The sequence below is a fragment of the Phacochoerus africanus genome, chromosome 13 (assembly GCF_016906955.1).
Source record: "Phacochoerus africanus isolate WHEZ1 chromosome 13, ROS_Pafr_v1, whole genome shotgun sequence".
Taxonomy (NCBI): domain Eukaryota; kingdom Metazoa; phylum Chordata; class Mammalia; order Artiodactyla; family Suidae; genus Phacochoerus; species Phacochoerus africanus.
Genome location: NC_062556.1, coordinates 64,317,629 through 64,335,710, shown reverse-complemented (window position 1 = coordinate 64,335,710; position 18,082 = coordinate 64,317,629). Strand labels below are relative to the sequence as shown.

Below are 18,082 nucleotides of genomic sequence, written 5' to 3'. Positions count from 1 at the left end.
ACCTCCGGCAAATGGAAGTTCCCGGGCTAGAGATCAAATCCGAGATACAGCCACTGGCCTACAGCACAGACACAGCAACACCAGATCCGAGCCGCGTCTGCCAATTACACCACAACTCCTTAACCTGCTAAGTGAGGCCAAGGATCGAACCCTCAACCTCATGGATCCTAGTCAGGTTTGCTAACTTCTGAGCCACAAAGGGAACTCCAAAGCAACATATATTCTAAGAAGAGAGCTGTGTTAATATTAGTCTAGCAAGCCAGATGTTACATTAATCACACAGCTGGGGATGTGATAACATGGTGATGTCGAGGTTAGACAGAGAAGGAACCCCAGTTCCCAGACACTTGGTTTCTCCTGCTCAGCTTCTCTCTTCAGTAATTAGTGAAGCCGAGGAGATGAGCTGTGTGGTGAAGGGGAGCTCTGCATACCTGCGAGAGAATGATGCTTTTATTTGGGGGGGGGGGGAGGCTTTGCTGCCAGAAAACTTTGTCCAAGTTCAATAAATACAGGGTTTACTCAGAATTGGAACAAGTGGAACCACAGGGGGGGGATCCGTTTCTAATCCCCTTGCCATCCATATAAAGACCTAAGACTCAACTAAAGCAACCTATTAGCATAGTCAGTTGCCACGGATTTCCAGTGGCTGATTTTCTGAATGTGCAATCCTGGTTTAACTTCCAAAATCCAGTACAAAGAAATCTAAGAGTCTTCATCCACCCTCTTTCTTCTAGTAGATTTAAAAATAATTATTCTAATTAATTCACAGAGTAAATGTGACTCAACTATAATCTGTCGAGACATTTCATTGTAAGCACCTCAGACACTTGTATGATAGAGCACATGACTCGGCTTTACCTGAATAAGGGGTAAAGTACCAGCCAGGATCAGGTACCGAAATTATATTTCCTTTTCCATATGACACAGCATACAGGGTACTCAGTTCATTTGCCCTATGAAACAGGGAAGAAAAATATTACACCATATAGATAGAATTTAGAAAAATAATTTTAAAAATTAAGCTCAATTTAGGAGATGTGTTTCATGCTGGAAAATGATCCCCAGCTCACAGGACCCTGTGTCCATCTACCTTATAAAGATTCAGTTTCAGAGTTCCATTCATGGCGCAGCAGAAACAAATCCGACTAGGAACCATGAGGTTGTGGGTTCAATCCCTGGCCTCGCTCAGTGGGTTAAGGATCCAGCATTGCCATGAGCTGTGGTGTAGGTCACAGACACGGCTCAGATCTGGCATTACTCTGGCTGTGGTGTAGGCCAGCAGCTGTTGCTCAAATGCGACCCCTACCCTGGGAACTTCCATGTGCTTGGAATGCGGCCCTAAAAAGAAAAAATTCAATTCAAATAATGACTTTCGGGTCTCAAAATTGTCTGTGAAAAGCTGCTGAAGGTCAGACATGGGGAAAAACCATGCAAGGGTCACACTCCACCAGCAGGAATTTAATTTTTCTTCAGGGAAACTATGTGAGGATCAGAAGAGGAGGCTGAACAAGCCTCGCCTCTTCCCTGGACTCTGGGAAAATGAGGCTTCCTGTTGATTTTAGAGCACTTTGGGTCAGACCAGGAATCACTCACCAGGATGAGAGCCACCAATCCTGAAGGACGTAGGACACCTGGAGCAGGAACAACAAACAATCAAACGCTGACATCACTGAGCCCCTCAAAACTCCCACTTACGACAATGGGTGATGGGAAGGCTCCAGAAAATAGACATGGTCCTTCTGGCTCAGATCTGCACCAAGCCCCATGCCCCAGATAACCACAGGTCAGGGAAGTGCATGTTACATGATAAAATGTTTAAAAGACATCCTTTTTTCTCTAGAAGCTCTCTGCCATATACACACAAGTCAGCCTCACTTATTTTGCTCCCCACAGATAACCTGTTTCAATACAAATCCATGTGGACTGAAAATATAATAATAATAGTATAGATGCTGGGATTTTTCAAAGAAAAAAACCTGGACAGGTACTGTGATGGTCAGTTTGGTGTGTCAGCTGGGCCAGGCCACTCCCAGTGATTTAACCAGATGCTGGTCTAGATGCTGCTATGAAGCTATTCTGTAGATGAGGCTCACATCTACACTAAGATAACTGAAGCAGAAGAGGTCACCTGAATGATGTGGGGGCCTCGTCCAGTCAGTCAAAGGCCTTTAGAGCAAACCCTGAGGCTTCCTGGAGGAGGACGAAATTCTGCCTCAAGACTGCGGCACTGGCTCCTGCCTGACGTTCCAGCCTGAAGACCTGCCTGACTGATTTCAGGTTCACCCACCCAGGTCCCACCGTCTCGTGAGCCAGTTCTTTGACATAAGTCTCTTAAAATACATGTTAACAATAATAATAAATAATAAATACAGTATAAATAGTATGTAAATATCAAGCTGAGGGCACAAACCAAAACAAATGTCCTTATTTACCTGAGCTGCGATGTTTATGAGAATAAGGAAAATGATGATATTCCAGTGAGCACCAGCTGTGAAGTAATCCTTGTAGGTCTTAAAATCAACTTTTCCCTCTGAACGACTTTCCAGTGACAAGGCAACCTGTATAGTCTCAGTCTGGAAGGGAAAAATGGCAGTAAGAGACAAAATTTTATATAACAAACTCCAAATTTCTAAAGTTCCATAATATGCCCCATTGCAAAGCTGTGGGGAAAGAGACATCTCAATGCTGGTAGGAGTAGGAGCATCTCCATGGAGAAGGTGTGGAAATATCTCGACAAACTATATACGCATTACCCTTGGACCCCTCCACTCTATCTCTAGGAATCTGGTAGAAATAAGGAAACATCATTTGCTTGAGGTTATTCATTGTTAAGTGGCTCTGCTTAAGGACTTAAGGGCAGTCATGACTCTGAGCACACATTCAACATACCTCTTTCAAGTACAAATGCAGAAACTTGTACCGAAATAATACACAAAATGCTATGAGATGATGTATCCGTTTAGACTGCTTGTGTGACTCAGTGATGGAAACATAAAATACGGTTGGGGCTCAAACAGAGTAAACTGAGTTCGCACAGCGAGCTGGAGTGATGCGAGTTTGGATAGCAAGGGATAGCATATGATCCAAATCCACATGGTTCCTGAATTTCAGAGAGTGATTCCTGACTTTGGAATGTGAGGGACTAATCTGAAGACTTGGAGAATCATCCAAGTATTGGGATAGTGAAGGTTTCGATATTGAGGAATATCTGTGTATGTTTTTAAGGGAGATCTGGTACATGTCCGCATTTCTGTCTGCAGGTCTTAGAATGTGTTATAGAGTCACATGGGCCAAGGACGGCCTCAGCTCTATGCTGACAACTGGGATTCAAGGTGGATAAGATGTGCTTCTCAGTCTTGAAGGATAAGAAAGGAAGATGGGAACTAACTCCAAAGTGGCCACTGTGTGTCAGGTCCTTTGCACCTGCTACCTCTGGCCTCTCACAAACCATCTGAGAATGGGGCAAAACACTACCATCAAGTACATGCGGTAATTCCAGCATACAGGAAAAGCAGCTGATTTAATTTGGGTTGCACCAGGACTCAGTCTAAGGAGGTCTTTAAATTAAGCCTCTAGATTCATACAGGAAGCCAAGGGCCACCAGAGTGAGCAGGATGTAACCATGATAAATTAAAGACTTCTCATATCAGTGTGGGTCACATATGCCCAGGAACTCACAACAGTACACCTACTGCTGATCTCCCTAAGATTCTCCATCTACACCCAAAGGGAACCCCAATCAGGCTTGCTCCCTTCATGCTCTTTTAATTCTACTAATTCCGTGAAATACGGCTTTGAAATCTTAGGGTCTACTTTGGGACAAACAAACATGCCCTCAGAGGAACAGACTGACGGGCCATGAGGCCACCAAGGGCAGAGAGACCAGGGCATGTTGCAGGAGGAGAAACTCACATCTTGGTCCTCTGGGGCAGCATCTTCCAGCGAGGGTCTGGGAGACTCTTGAGGCTGAACAGAAGGTTCGGAGGGCCGACCCCTCAGAGTGCGAGAGTCTGGAACTCGAGATGGTTCAGCCTCCTCATTTGTCTTCAAAAGGATATCTTCAAAATCTACCCCAGGTTTTGGAAACTCAACATAAGTCCCCTTTTTCATAATTTTGCCCTAGAAGAAAGAATGTGAGAGGAATACATTTGTATTTGATACTATTAATCTAATAACATACTTATCAAGAAAAGTGAGCCAGTCCTAAATCATGATTTTCCTAAGAAAATGACCCTTAGGTTGGAATTCTGGTTGAAAGCCTAGTTCAGTTCAACTCGACACAGAACTGAGCATTCTGTCCTCTGCCAAACCCTGTGTGAGGTGCTGGGGGATTTGAAAGGAACATGTGATCATGTCTTAAAAATGTACTGAGGGAGGCAAAAAGCACAGATGCTGGTGGAAGTATCAGTCGGTCTTTTTAGACAACATGGAAACTGAGAGAAGCCTCCTGTGACAAGCAGAATTTTAAAAAAACAGTGAATTGGAGAGGATATTCCTGGAAGGAAACTTAAGACTGACCCCGAGGTGGGCACAAGCACATCCGCATGGGTCAGGTCACTCATCAGTCTTCGCTGACCACTGTCATAGGTTCATGTACCTGCTGGGTCAAGACGTGTAGGAACCAGCCCTGGACAGAGGACCCCTGAGCTGTGTCATCATGGTCTTTACACTGTCCACAAACGCAGGAAGTTCCCAACTGAAAATTCAATATTCCACCTGATAAAAGTAACTAAAAAGGAGCCAGGAGACAGAGACTGAAGTGACTCTAACGCCTAGACAGCCTGTGCCAGCAAACCAAAACCGAAGCCAGAATGAATATACTGAAATCTGAGAAAAGACTTAAGGACAGCCAATCACAAGTAGCCAATCAGGATTCCCCACATCAGGCATCTGCTTAAGCTGCAGTCAATCTAATCATTTTCTTTGAACGCATGGGGTACGTCATTGCACAATTTCCCTTCCTTACAAAATTATATAAAATAACGTGCTGACAGCAAAGGAAACCCTAAACAAAAGGAAAGACAACCCACAGAATGGGAGAAAATCTTAGCAAATGAATCAACTGACAAGGGATTAATCTCCAAAATTTATAAACAACTTCTGTAGCTCAACACCAAAAAAAAAAAAAAAAAACTCCATTGAAAAATGGGCAGAAGATTTAAAAAGACAATTCTCCAAAGAGGACATACAGATGGCCAAAAAACACATGAAAAGATGTTCAATATCACTCATTATTAGAGAAATGCAAATCAAAACTACTATGAGGTACCACCTCACACCAGCCAGAATGGCCATCATCCAAAAGTCTAGCAACAATAAGTGCTGGAGAGGGTGTAGAGAAAAAGGAACCCTAGTACACTGTTGGTGGGATTGTAAATTGGTGCAACCATTGTGGAAAGCAGTATGGAGATTCTGCAGAAATCTCAAAATAGAACTACCATTTGATCCAGCAATCCCACTCCTGGACATCTATCCATAGAAAACCATGACTCACAAGGACACACGTACTCCAATGTTCATTGCAGCACTTTTTTCAATAGCCAAGACATGGAAACAACCTAAACGTCCATCGGCAGAGGGAGTGGATCCAGAAGATGTGGTACATATACACAATGGAATATTACTTAGCAGGAATGAAATACCAGCATTTTTAGCAACACGGATGGACTAGAAATTATGCTAAGTGAAGTCAGCCATACAATGAGACACCAACATCAAATGCTTTCACTGACATGTGGAATCTGAAAAAGGGACACAATGAACTTCTTTGCAGAACAGATACTGACTCACAGACTTTGAAGAACTTATGGTTTCCAAAGGAGACAGTTTGGGGGGAGGTGGGGTGCGCTGGAGTTGTGGGATGGAAATCCTGTAAAATGGGATTGTGATGATCATTGTACAACTACAAATGTAATAAATTCATTGAGTAATAAAAAAATTTTTAATAAAATAATGTGCTATTTTCTGCCCCCATGAAACAAAACTCAGCTGATTCACTCAGTGTCAAAGAAAGTATTAGGCAAAATAACAAGATGCAAAGCTAATCAAAGGAGGGCACCTCTGGTTAAGGCAGGTGAGGTGGAAGAAGGTGGCCCAGGACCCGAGCTGGTCCTCCTCTCACCTCATCCCCTGAGGTGGTCCTCTGGCAGACACTCAATGAAGCCTTTGGGCACCATGTGACTGCACAGAATTAGAAAAGTATTCATGATACATTGTGCCTTGTTCCATTGGGGAGGCAAAATGCATGCACCGTGTTTTTATGAAATTACCACTTTCCATGTAGTGGTACAAAGATATGGCAATTTTACTCAGCAGCCAAGCACGGACAATCCTGAGGGGACAAGAGGGCAGCTGTCCCCTCTCTGCTGTGACAGAGGGACCAAACTAACAGTAAGGATGGACCCCAACTCATCCAGGGAGGCTCACTGAGGACAAATGGTTGTTCTGATAGTACTAAAATAGAGGGTTGTCTCCTCGAAGATGCAGTAGGGGACCCCAAACATGTAGGGACTGGCTAAACAGGTTATTCTCCTGCCCACTGGTTCTGCTCACGATGCTGCCAAGGCTGGGGTTTTACACACTAGGATCACCCCCTCTGCACATGAAAGTGACTGTTCTCAAGTTTGAGAAACTGAGCTCCCCATTCCTAGAGACACAGAGAAGAAATGACACATGGCACTGCTTCAAAAGATACAGAGACTCTACATTTTAATCATCTTTCCTAGGGCAGAAATTCATTTGATAAGAGAAGGATTTGGCCAAGGGCCTGATGGAACAGACAAGGTTAAGGACAGAGGTTCTGAGGCACAGAGGCAAAGAAGCCAGCGAGTGAAGCATCAACTAACACCAAGTCTGAAAAATTCTCACCAATCTCCACCCCAAATCATGTCAGGCGTTGTGGGTTGACTGGGAGGTGCCCTATCCCCCCAAAAAGGGCCTCAGACACGCTGGCCCTCCTGCCCTCCTCCCACAGGCCAGGTCAGCGCCCTCCTGAGGACCCCCTGCCTCAGACCCCCACCCCCAGGTGACGGTGAGGCCCCCACCTTCCTGTCCCTCAGGCCCCGTGAGCCACCACCTCCTCAGGGAGGCAGCCCCCACCCCACTCTTTCCTCACATCTGACCCCACAGGACAGGAAGCTCCACGAAGGCACAGGTCCTCCCACTGCACAGGCTCCTGCACGTCTCAGCACATAGAGAGACCTGCGCGGTAAGCTCAGCACCTGCCAGACCGGCAGAGCGGGCGTCTCTGACACGGTGCTCAGCTCCCCAACCTCACTTCCAGCGTTAAAGGAAGGTGCTCTTCAGGCAAAATGCATGTGACAGTCACATGGACACAAACAAGTTTTAGTATCCTTAATTTTCAAATAATACTCTTTGAATTAAGTCACAGAATGGGAAAACAAAACTAAGTAAAACAGCATCATTATCCTGAACACATTTCACCAGAACAGTGATAACTCAGTAACCCCGTGGCAGCACCTTCATATACTTTAGGGTTTCTGTGGCTTCGAGTGCAAAGGTCACATTTCTACAGGTCTCTGGATTCATCCTCAAAGGCGTCAACACCAGCTCTGAGAAGAAGGGGGCATAAAACTGATGGAAAAGTGGGCATTTACCATGAACCCAAGGACAGTGACCTACAGGGAGGCCTGGCCTTCAACACCCCTGAGTGCTACCAAGTTCCACAGACTTCTAGAAACTACTTACATCTTTCAATATCAGAATCTGACTTGCATCCTTTAGGTACCGTAGCTGATGGGTCACTAAGATTGTGATCTTCTCGTGCAAGGCTTGGCGAATACACCTACAAAGAAACGTAAAATGGACAGCAGCAAAAGCACATTAATGGGGGCGCTCCCAACTGAAAACTCATATTTTGAAAATGTAATGAGACAAAGACAACACAGCAGTCAATGATCTGTAGTTTACATACCAAATAAATCACAGAAATGTATTACAAATATAAATCAATGTTTCTGACTAGGTCTCAAATTCATCAAACTAGCTCTGCTAAAAAAAAATCTAAAAAGCAGTCCACTGAAGGAGACCCCAAGACCTAAGGTTTTCTTTTTTCCAAATACTCGGCTTAACAATTTACATGTTTCATAACAAAAACAATTGAGCAAGACGGAGATTCCAAAACTTGACTGAACGAAAACACTATTTTATCGCCATGTGAGAGTGACAGAAGAGGATCCATGTCATATAAAAAAAAGTGTATATTTTTTCCTTAGGCAGTTTTCTAGGTGATTTTTTTATGATTTATGACGTACATACTGATGAAAAAACTAATAAGATTCTTGGTAAATTTTCCAGAGTCAACTTTCTAGACACTTCTCCCCAAATAATATTAGATAGAAAATAAATGCCAGTGTGGCCTCAATCTGTCTCTACAGCATTTCCCATACCAGCCAGGAAGTAAGTCTTATTTCATGAGGACTGAAACCCTTACAATATGAAAGTAAAATAACAGAATCCAAATGGCCCGAATCACAGTGGAAATCATCCAACAGCATAAAAGACACCCCACTTCTCTGCAGCCAAGACCCCCGTCTGGTCAGGTCAGCAGGATGGCTGTCCTCTTGCTCTCTGCACATCCCCTGCTCCACCAGCACCTGCTTCACCCACACCCTACTCACTCACTCACTCACTCACTGACCTTCCCACAAACTTGCCCCAGGGCCCAGCTAGTGACTGCCTCTAGCTTTAGATCAGAACTCTTCACTATGCTTATCAAGGGGCAGTGAGGGGTGCGCCCTTTTGCTGGTTTCCATGGTAACCGATGAGCCAACTTGATCTCAATTCCCCCTATAACTGGTAATCTCCCCTCTCCCCCTCCTGGGGGCAATGACAGCAGCCAGATCCTACCCCAACATCCCCACAAAGTGGGGTGTCATTCAAGCACCTTGCTTCAGACACACAAGCTCGCAAGAATTTCCAAACGCTTTTCTCGCTGCTCAACAGCCCGCATCCTCCAGGTGAGGACGTGCCTGCTGTTCCTCGTGGCCTTGCTTCCTCCTCCCTCCATACCTTGGCTTCTACTGTTCCTTCAGCAAAAGGAACTCAACCCTCTCCTCAGAACCACAAACCCCGCTCAGCCTGTAGGCGCAGGGGGGCCCTTCCCTCCATGCCCAGTGCACGGGGAACTTTCCAGCTTAAGCTGAAACCTCCTGCTGCCCACTTGGGCCTCCACTCAGCACTCACTGTCCTGTATGGAAACCTCAACACCCTGAATCTGCTGGCCCTTCCCCAGGCATCTGCCTGAACGAGCTCTGCTGGGACACAGATTCCTGAGAGGCAGGAAGGAGGGCTGAGCATCTCTGTCTCCCTCACTCTGTCCCGTGTGGCTCTATCCCCTCTCCTGGCTCACTGCCCTCCTGTGGGAACTAACATCTGTAAGGGCATAGACCTCAGTGCACACAAAATTGGGCTTTAGTAAGTGCAGCTGAAGGGCTTGTTGGCTTTAACAAAGTGAACAACAGGAAGGTAACTAACCAAGGGGTAAATATCAGTGTTTCAACAAAAGCAAATCCAGGAAGCTTTCAAAAAGGCCAGTCTAGGGAGGGGGAGGGAGTGGGAGGGATCGGGAGCTTGGGTTTATCAGACACAACTTAGAATAGATTTACAAGGAGATCCTGCTGAATAGCATTGAGAACTATGTCTAGATACTCATGTTGCAACAGAAGAAAGGGTGGGGGAAAAAATGTAATTGTAATGTATACATGTAAGGATAACCTGACCCCCTTGCTGTACAGTGGGAAAATTAAAAAATATATTAAAAAAAAAAAAAGAGTGATGCACCAAAAAAAAAAAAAAAAAGGCCAGTCTAGGGAGTTCCTGTCATGGCCCAGTGGTTAACGAATCCAACTAGGAACCATGAGGATGCGGGTTCGATCCCTGCCCTTGCTCATTGGGTTAAGGATCCGGCGTTGCCGTGAGCAGTGGTGTAGGTCACAGATGCGGCTCAGGTCCTGCGTTGCTGTGGCTCTGGTGTAGACTGGCAGCTACAGCTCCGATTAGACCCCTAGCCTGGGAACCTCCATATGCTGCGGGAGCAGCCCAAAAAATGGCAAAAAGACAAAAAAAAAAAAGGCCGGTCTAGATGCCACCCGAGGCATAGGCATGTGTTGGGGGCACATTATACACAGAAAAGAATTGCAGTTGTTGTCCTATTTCAGGGGTTTGTGGCCAAGAAAGAACCACTGACAACAAATTCCAGAAGCATGAAGTAAGGCTTAGGATTCCCGCCAGAATCTAGATACTTAGTTTCAAATTCAAGGTAACCCTGCACTGTGAGTCTAAGTATTAAGTCTACTGAGTATCTGTGAAGCAATGTTAAAGAATTGAAATCATACTCTGGTACGGGATAAATCATTTAAAATCCTAGACTTTACTAAGTATTAAGTATTTCCAAACCGACAGAACACTAAGCACAAGCCAACAAGGCCTTTCCACGGAAGCTCTGTGTCAGTGATAGAAACTTCCCATCTAACTAACTGGCCTTCAACGAATGATGGAGGAGAAGAACTGGCAGCCAAGCACCAGGCTCCCGACTCCCACTCTCTGTACAGCATCCCTCTTATTCCTGGGCTTGGGATCTGTCCACAGGGTCTGGTTTTCAGCTGCAAGGAGCAGGGCCACCTGCCATCTGCTCCTCACTCCCTAGAGCACTGACTCCACTGGCCTCCACACACTGGAAGCCCCTTCTGCACTTTCCATCCTGACCTCATCCTTCTGCAAGACTTCTCTGCAATGGGTCTACTGTAGAGGTGGGAGGGGAGAGGGACGCCAGGGTGGAAGGAGCCGAGTCTCCGGAAGCACAGAGGCTTTCCTGAGCTCCCTTCCCTGGACCTGCAGGGATCCTGGAAGCAGCAGAAATGACAGGACACAGAAGCAAACTCACTGTTCAAACAGGTGCTTGCTGACCCCTGCATCGACGGCGCTGAGCGGGTCGTCCAGGAGGTAGATGTCCGCGTCCTGATACACGGCTCTAGAAAACGTAGAGAGACGTCAGGAGAAGGACGCTTCCCGCTACGGGATCCCATCTCTGGATCCTGACAGCATCCAGCATCTCTGCGTTCCTTCCCGGAGCCCAGGGAAAGGGCCGGGCCCCTGCTTCCCACAGCGCCCACCCGGGAAGGGGTCCGCACCCTCACCTCCACTAGAGGCCTCGGAAACGCCCTTTACCTTGCGAGGCTGATGCGGGCTTTCTGCCCCGCGCTCAGCGGGGTTCCCCGATCTCCAACCACAGTTAGATCCCCGCCAACCAAAAGCTGCAAATCCTAGACAAAAATAGAAAAAGGAACAAGATTTAAAATGTGTTCTCCTCCTGTCATCCTAAACTTCCAGCATCAATTCTTCATACATGTATTTGATGGAGAACATTGAGTATATTTCATAGTGACTGAAGTGCAACCTTGAACATTAAAAAAAAACTTGCAGGGCTCTTCATTCGTTTTCATTCTGTAGAGTTGCACAGCATTTATGCATTTGACCATTTCAACAGATATTTATTGAGGACTGACTCTATGCCAAACCTTGTTCTGGGCACAGTGAATTCAGTCATGAGGAAACTAAGTCCCTGGAGTTTCTTCCATGGCGGGAGATGGACAATATGGAAAATTAACACAAGTACAAGCACTAAGCACCAGGAGAAAAAGGAGGCCAGCTTAGGGGACAGAGAGGAAAGGGGGGAGAGTGTATCTACACTGGGGTCAGGAAGGGCTCGGCTCAGAGGGGGTCTGAGCAGATCCCAGAGTGTGGAGGGGGCTCCCCAGACCTGGAGAGGGTATCCACACAAAGGAAGGAGTCAGTGCAAAGGCCATGGGGCAGATGCCCAAGGTTTTCCAAGACAGACAAGGAGGCCAGGAGAGCTAGAGCTGAGCACGCATGAGGGGAGTGAGGGCAGACAGAGCAGAAGGAGCCTGGTGTCATGCCCAGGAAAAGGGGTGGGGAGGATGACATGGCCTGAGGTGTCTTTTTTTTTCTAGTTTTAAATTATTTTCTTTAAATTTATTATAGTTGATTTGCAATGTTCTGTCAATTTCTGCTCTACAGCAAAGTGACCCAGTTATACATGTGTATACATTCTTTTCTTCACATTATCCTCCACTATGTTCCATCACAAGTGATCAGATATAGTTCCCTGGGCTCTACAGCAGAATCTCATTGCTTATCCATTTCAAATGCAATAGTTTGCATCTACTAACCCCAGACTTTAAGGAACCACGCCTGCCTCTTTGAGGAAAACAGTGAGGAGGAGGGGGAGGGGAGGGTGGATCCCAGTTAGGAGGCTTCTGCAATAATCCAGGCCAGAGATGACAGTGCCAGGACCAGAGTGGAAGCAGCAGGAGTGAAGAGACGAGTCACACTCCAGACACATCTCGAAGGTGGCATCTGTGAGACCTGCTGACGGGCGGGTGTGGGTTGTAGAAGAGGAGGCCTGTGCTGTGTGGGGGTGAGGAAGGGGAAGGATGGGGTCCCACTTACTGAGCTGGGGAAGACGGTGGATGCAGGTTTGGGAGACTCTGGTTGTGGACAAGCTGTGATGACCTCTAGGTAACATCACCGTGAAGCTGGATGTGCAAGTATGAAGGTCTGTGCTAGAGGCACCAGTGTGAGGGCTGGTGGCACAGGCTGGTGAAGGCATAGGTTTACTTTATCAGGGAATGAGTGTGGCTTAAACTGGCCATTTTGCTGACTCGGTCTCAGCTTCCCACTTTCAGAGAAGGGACAACACCTGACCCGTGTCTTCACAGTGATACTTAAGGCAAGTGACAGGTTGACAGGCAAGATCTGTACAAGAAATGGGGGCAGAAAGAGCAGGCTTGGCAGGAAAAACCAGAGGGAAAGACACAGCGAGCTCGAGGAACACTGAGCAGAGCAGCTGGACTAAGAAGGTGCTTATCCTACTCAGTGAAAAGTCATGAAAAACTCAAAGCTGAGAAGGATGAGAAGTTATGACTTGAAGAACTGGGGATCCATCAAAAGTTATATCTGAGTATTATTTAAGAAGTAAATAGACATGAGTTCATGCTGTGGCATAGTGGGTTAAGGATCCAGATTCGCTATAGCTGTGGTTCCAGCTCAGACTTGATTCCTGGCCCAGAAATTTCCACATGCTGTGGGGGTGGCCCAAAAAGAAAAAGAAGAAGTAATAGACAAACCAGAATATCTGGGAACAAAAGATGAGAAGAACAGCCCCTGCAAATGGCAAGAGGTCAGGCTCAGGTTGCACGTTATCATATTAGAAACCTTTTCTTAGATTGCCTATAATTACCACTCTACCATCCTGGCACAGACAAGCAGAGTTTGGCAGTTGGTGGCGGGAGTGTAACCCACTAATCCTCTCAGACATCAACCTAGGACACACAGCAATAGTTTTCTGCAGATGGAGCTCTCATGTCTGTCTCTATGTTAGCAAATTTGGGGAGAAGGCAAGTGGCACTCTGGCGTCTTCATGATAAACAAGTCCTTTGATCACCCTAAGTCTCATTTTCCTCTTCTACAGACTGTGTTAGAAAAACAAGAAGCACTACACTTAAGGATGCTGTGAGAAATCAAGGAAACTCGAACACATCCTCACACCATGCACAAAAATAAACTCAAAATGCCTGAAAGACTTAAACCTGAGACAAGACATCCTCAAACTCCTAGAAGAGAACATAGGCAAAACATTCTCCGATATCAACCTTACCAATATTTTCTCAGGTCAGCCTCCCAAGGCAGCAGAAATAAAAGCAAAAATGAACCAATGGAACCTAATCAAACTGACAAGCTTTTGCACAGCAAAGGAAACCATAAAGCAAACAAAAAGACAACTTACACAATGGGAGAAAATAGTTTCAAATGATGCAGCTGACAAGGGCTTAATCTCAAAAATATACAAACAATTTACACAACTCAATAGCAAAAAAGCCAACAACCCCAGTGGAATATGGGCAAAAGATGATCTAAACAGACATTCCTCCAAAGAGGATATACAGATGGCCAACAAGCACATGAAAAAATGCTCGACATCACTGATTATGAGAGAAATGCACATCAAAACTACCATGAGATACCACCTCACAACAGTCGGAATGGCCATCATTCATAAGTCCACAAATAACAAGTGCTGGAAAGGGTGTGGAGAAAAGGGAACCCTCCTGCACTGTGGGTGGGAATGTAAATTGGTACAACCACTATGGGAAAAAGTATGGAGGTACCTTAGAAAACTATACACAGAACTACCATATGACCAAGCAATCCCACTCCTGGACATATATCTGGACAAAATCTTTCTTGAAAAAGACACATGCACCCGCACGTTCTTTGCAGCACTATTCCCAATAGCCAAGACATGGAAACAACCAAAATGTCCATCAACAGATGAATGGACTAGGAAGATGTGGTATGTATACACAATGGACTACTCCTCAGCCATGAAAAAGAACAAAATAATGCCATTTGCAGCAACATGGATGGAACTAGAGACTCTCATACTGAGTGAAGTAAGTCAGAAAGAGAAAGAGAAATACCACATTATTATTGTTTTTTCAAGGCTAGGGGTCAAATCAGAGCTGCAGCTGCCAGCCTACACCACAGCCACAGCAATGTGATGGGAGCCACATCTTTGACCTAAACCACAGCTCACAGCAACACTGGATCCTTAACCCACTGAACGAGGCCAGGGATCCAACCGTCATACTCATGGATGCTAGTTGGGTTCGTTGACCGCTGAGCCACAATGGGAACTATATTCCTCCATCAGGTGAATTCAGTTTTCAACATTCATTTGCTAATTTTATTTAAATGTCAACATACAGTTAAACAAGCACTTCATCTTGCCATTTTCTGTGAAACTGAATGCCGTTTCTGAAAACAATCTCTCCTACAGTGAAACAATGCAGTACTAAGAAATTTTTAAGCAAAAAAAAAAAAAAAATACTAAGGAGTTCCCTTCGTGGCTCAGTGGTTAATGAATCCACTAGGAACCATTAGGTTGCAGGTTCGATCCCTGGCCTCACTCACTGGGTTAAGGATCTGGCATCGCCATGAGCTGTGGAGTAGGCCGGCAGCTACAGCTCCGACTAGACCCCTAGCCTGGGAACCTCCACACGCCACAGGTGTGGCCCTAGAAAAGACACAAAAAGAAAAAAAGAAATTTTAAAGCAGAGCGCCCCCTGTGCCTCAACAGGTTAAGGACCCTACGTCCTCTTTGTGAGGATGTGGGTTCAATCCCTGGCCTCATTCAGTGGATTAAAGATCAGGCATTGCTGTAAGCTGTACATAGGTCTCAGTGCAGCTCAGATCTGGTGTGGCTGTGGCTGTGGCTGTGTCTGGCAGCTGCAGTTCTGATTCGATCCCTCACCTGGGAACTTCCATGTGCCACAGATGCAGCCATAAAAAGAGGAAAGCAAGAAAGCGAAAGAAATCTTAGAGCATTCTCTATTCTTTAAATAATAAATTACAAGTGCAGAGGGCAACCTAGAGACTGAAAGGGATGGAGGAGGCATCAGCCACGTGCAAGGGGCAGAGCTCATGCGAGTCAGATTCAAACCAATGGTGAAGGAGATTTCTCAGTGAGCTGGTTAACAAATGTAAACACAGATGAGAATATTGATGATATTTAAAAATTTGGGTTATTTTTCAGGTGACATAACTTTTTTTTTTTTTTTTGCCAAAGGCTTTCCTATCTTTTAGGAAAAACAAATGAAATGTTTACAGATGAACTAATCTGAGGTCTGGGATCAGCTTCAGAATAATTTGGGGTGGGGGTGGGGCTGGGGCTGGCAGAGGGCTGGGTGCAGATGCAGCAAGACTGGATGCCAGTGATCCTGGTTGAAGCTGGGTATGTGAGGGTTCACTACAAGATGCTCTCTACTTTTGCCAATTTTTTAGATTGTCCATTAAAAAATAGGTTAAAAGTGAATGAAACTTCACAAAATGAAGGAATCTCCCTAAAAAAGCATTCTTTGAGAGTTGTTAACACCTCAGGATTGAAATAATAGAGTATGTGCCTGCATATTTACCCAGAAAGCCACCTTAAATTATTAAAAATTCAAAGATCTTTCAAATTAAAAAAAAAAAAAAAGAACTTTCAACAAGCCCTGTGGTTAAATCAACAGTATTATTATCTGAAATCTGCGTACATGCAACTCAGAAGTCATTACTCACCTCTTCCAGAGCACAAGCCTTTAGTACTTTTTCATATCGGTCTTTTTCATATTTCTTCCCAAATAAAATATTACTCCTCACGGTTCCGGGAAACAGCCAGGGCTGCTGAGGAACATACGCGATCCTCCCGCGCACAGTGACCTGCCCCTGACTCGGGGGCAGCTCCCCCAGCACCGCATTCAACAGTGACGACTGAAACAGACACAAACACACCTGTGAGCAGGCAGCACCCAGGATGAACAGGCCCCGCAGCACAGCTTCCCTGCCCTGGGCGCTTGATAAACAACAGAACCCTCTTGTTCAGAGTAAGATAAAGTACAGTACTGGCAGATGTGGCAAAAAACTTAATTAACATTATCAGAAAGTGTAAACTAATGTTTGATAAGGAATATTAACAAGATAGTACAACAACATAGTCTGCCCAAGAATTTCCCCAAATGAAGTGTTATACTCAGCAAAGACTAGTAAGAATGACAGTGTTCCCATCATGGCTCAGCAGTAACGAACCCAACTAGTATCCATGAGGACACAGGTTTGATCCCTGGCCTCGCTCAGTGGGTTAAAGATCCAGCGTTGCCATGAGCTGTGGTGTGGGTCGCAGATGTGGCCTGGATCTCACATTCCTGTGGCCGTAGTGTAGGCCAGCAACTGTAGCTCTGATTCAACCCCTAGCCTGGGAACTTCCATATGTCACGGGTGCGGCCCTCAAGAGCAGAGACAAAAAAAGAATGTCTGACATCCTTAACGAGCACAGCAGCCCAGCATGTGTCTGGTGTTTAATGCAGTTGGTTCCTGCATCTGGGTATCCTCTACCTGACAGGTACTTGTTCTTAAAAAGTTCTGTGTCAGGAATACATCCAAAGATGATTATTTAAAAGAACTCTGCAGGGTGCTGTGTGCGAGGAGCAAAGTCCATCCCAGAGGAAACCGTCGCCCTCGCATGGACACAGCCCACGCTGATGGTCTGTATCCTGTTGCACAGACACAGGACACCAGTTCACGTGCACGTCCTCCACATCTTCTACACACACAGGGGACGTGTCTGTGTCCACACCACCAGGGCATTCGCCACATGGGGCTGAAATAACCTGCCTGCGTCTCTGTGTCGCCCCGGAACCTGGCTGCCTCTGGAGGGCAGGGGGGCGGGGTCTTGCTCACGCCTGTCTCTCTGGCTCCAGCCCGTGGCTGCATGTTCACCACACATGACTGATGGGCCAAGTCCACTCACAGGAGGAGATGCTCAAAGCTTCCCAAACAGCCTTGACAGCCTCTGGAGGGGCCTGACGTCCTGGAGGGGCCACCGTGACAAAGAGAAGTCCCCATGTCTCAGTCTGTCCTGAACAGCTGTCACATAAATCATTTCCTTCACTGGGACATGCAGATTCCCAACAAGCAGTTCCAGCTATGCAACTGGAAGCACCAAGAAGGAACCATAATCTGTGTTTATCAAGATTTGGGATGAAACTTTCTTGCAAAACAAATGTTCCCTGGATCACACTTAGAGAAATGCTGTTCTAGATACACCCATTCACACTGGGTGTTTTCCACACGGCTTTGGATTAAATATTAAAAATTAAAAATTCACTAGGGGCTGTGGCATTGCATCAAGCTGCCAGAAGGCATCATAACTTACCTTTCCTGCTCCCACAGGTCCGACCACAGCTAATAGTTCCCCGGGTCTCACAGTAAAGCAAAGGCCTTGGAGGGTTGGAATTCCTGAGGCCTACAAATCAAAGTTTACAAAAATGTGCCCATTTCAATAAAGTAACACAAACTGCCTCAGAAAGTGAAGAAAATTAAAAGCCACTGATACATGAATATAACCCTGATCTTCCTCTTTCCTGCGTGAAGATACTGTGTCCTGGAGGCCTTTTCATCTGATCACACCTCTCTAAGGGTTTGAAGCAGCTTAGCTGCCTTTAGG

General features: G+C 45.8%; 1 protein-coding gene across 1 annotated transcript in view; it reads right to left on the bottom strand.

The window, feature by feature from the left end:
• The window catches only part of LOC125113257 (ATP-binding cassette sub-family C member 4-like), a 146,387-nt gene that overhangs the window by 89,801 nt on the left and 38,504 nt on the right, over positions 1-18,082 (bottom strand). Inside the window, exons 10-18 of the mRNA XM_047755821.1 lie at positions 17,792-17,881; positions 16,159-16,350; positions 11,188-11,282; positions 10,904-10,990; positions 7,708-7,804; positions 3,913-4,119; positions 2,433-2,573; positions 1,594-1,631; positions 859-953 (exon numbers count right to left, since the gene is read on the bottom strand). Of these exons, the coding sequence (XP_047611777.1) occupies positions 859-953; positions 1,594-1,631; positions 2,433-2,573; positions 3,913-4,119; positions 7,708-7,804; positions 10,904-10,990; positions 11,188-11,282; positions 16,159-16,350; positions 17,792-17,881 (1,042 nt within the window). The remainder of the gene's footprint in view (positions 1-858; positions 954-1,593; positions 1,632-2,432; positions 2,574-3,912; positions 4,120-7,707; positions 7,805-10,903; positions 10,991-11,187; positions 11,283-16,158; positions 16,351-17,791; positions 17,882-18,082) is intronic.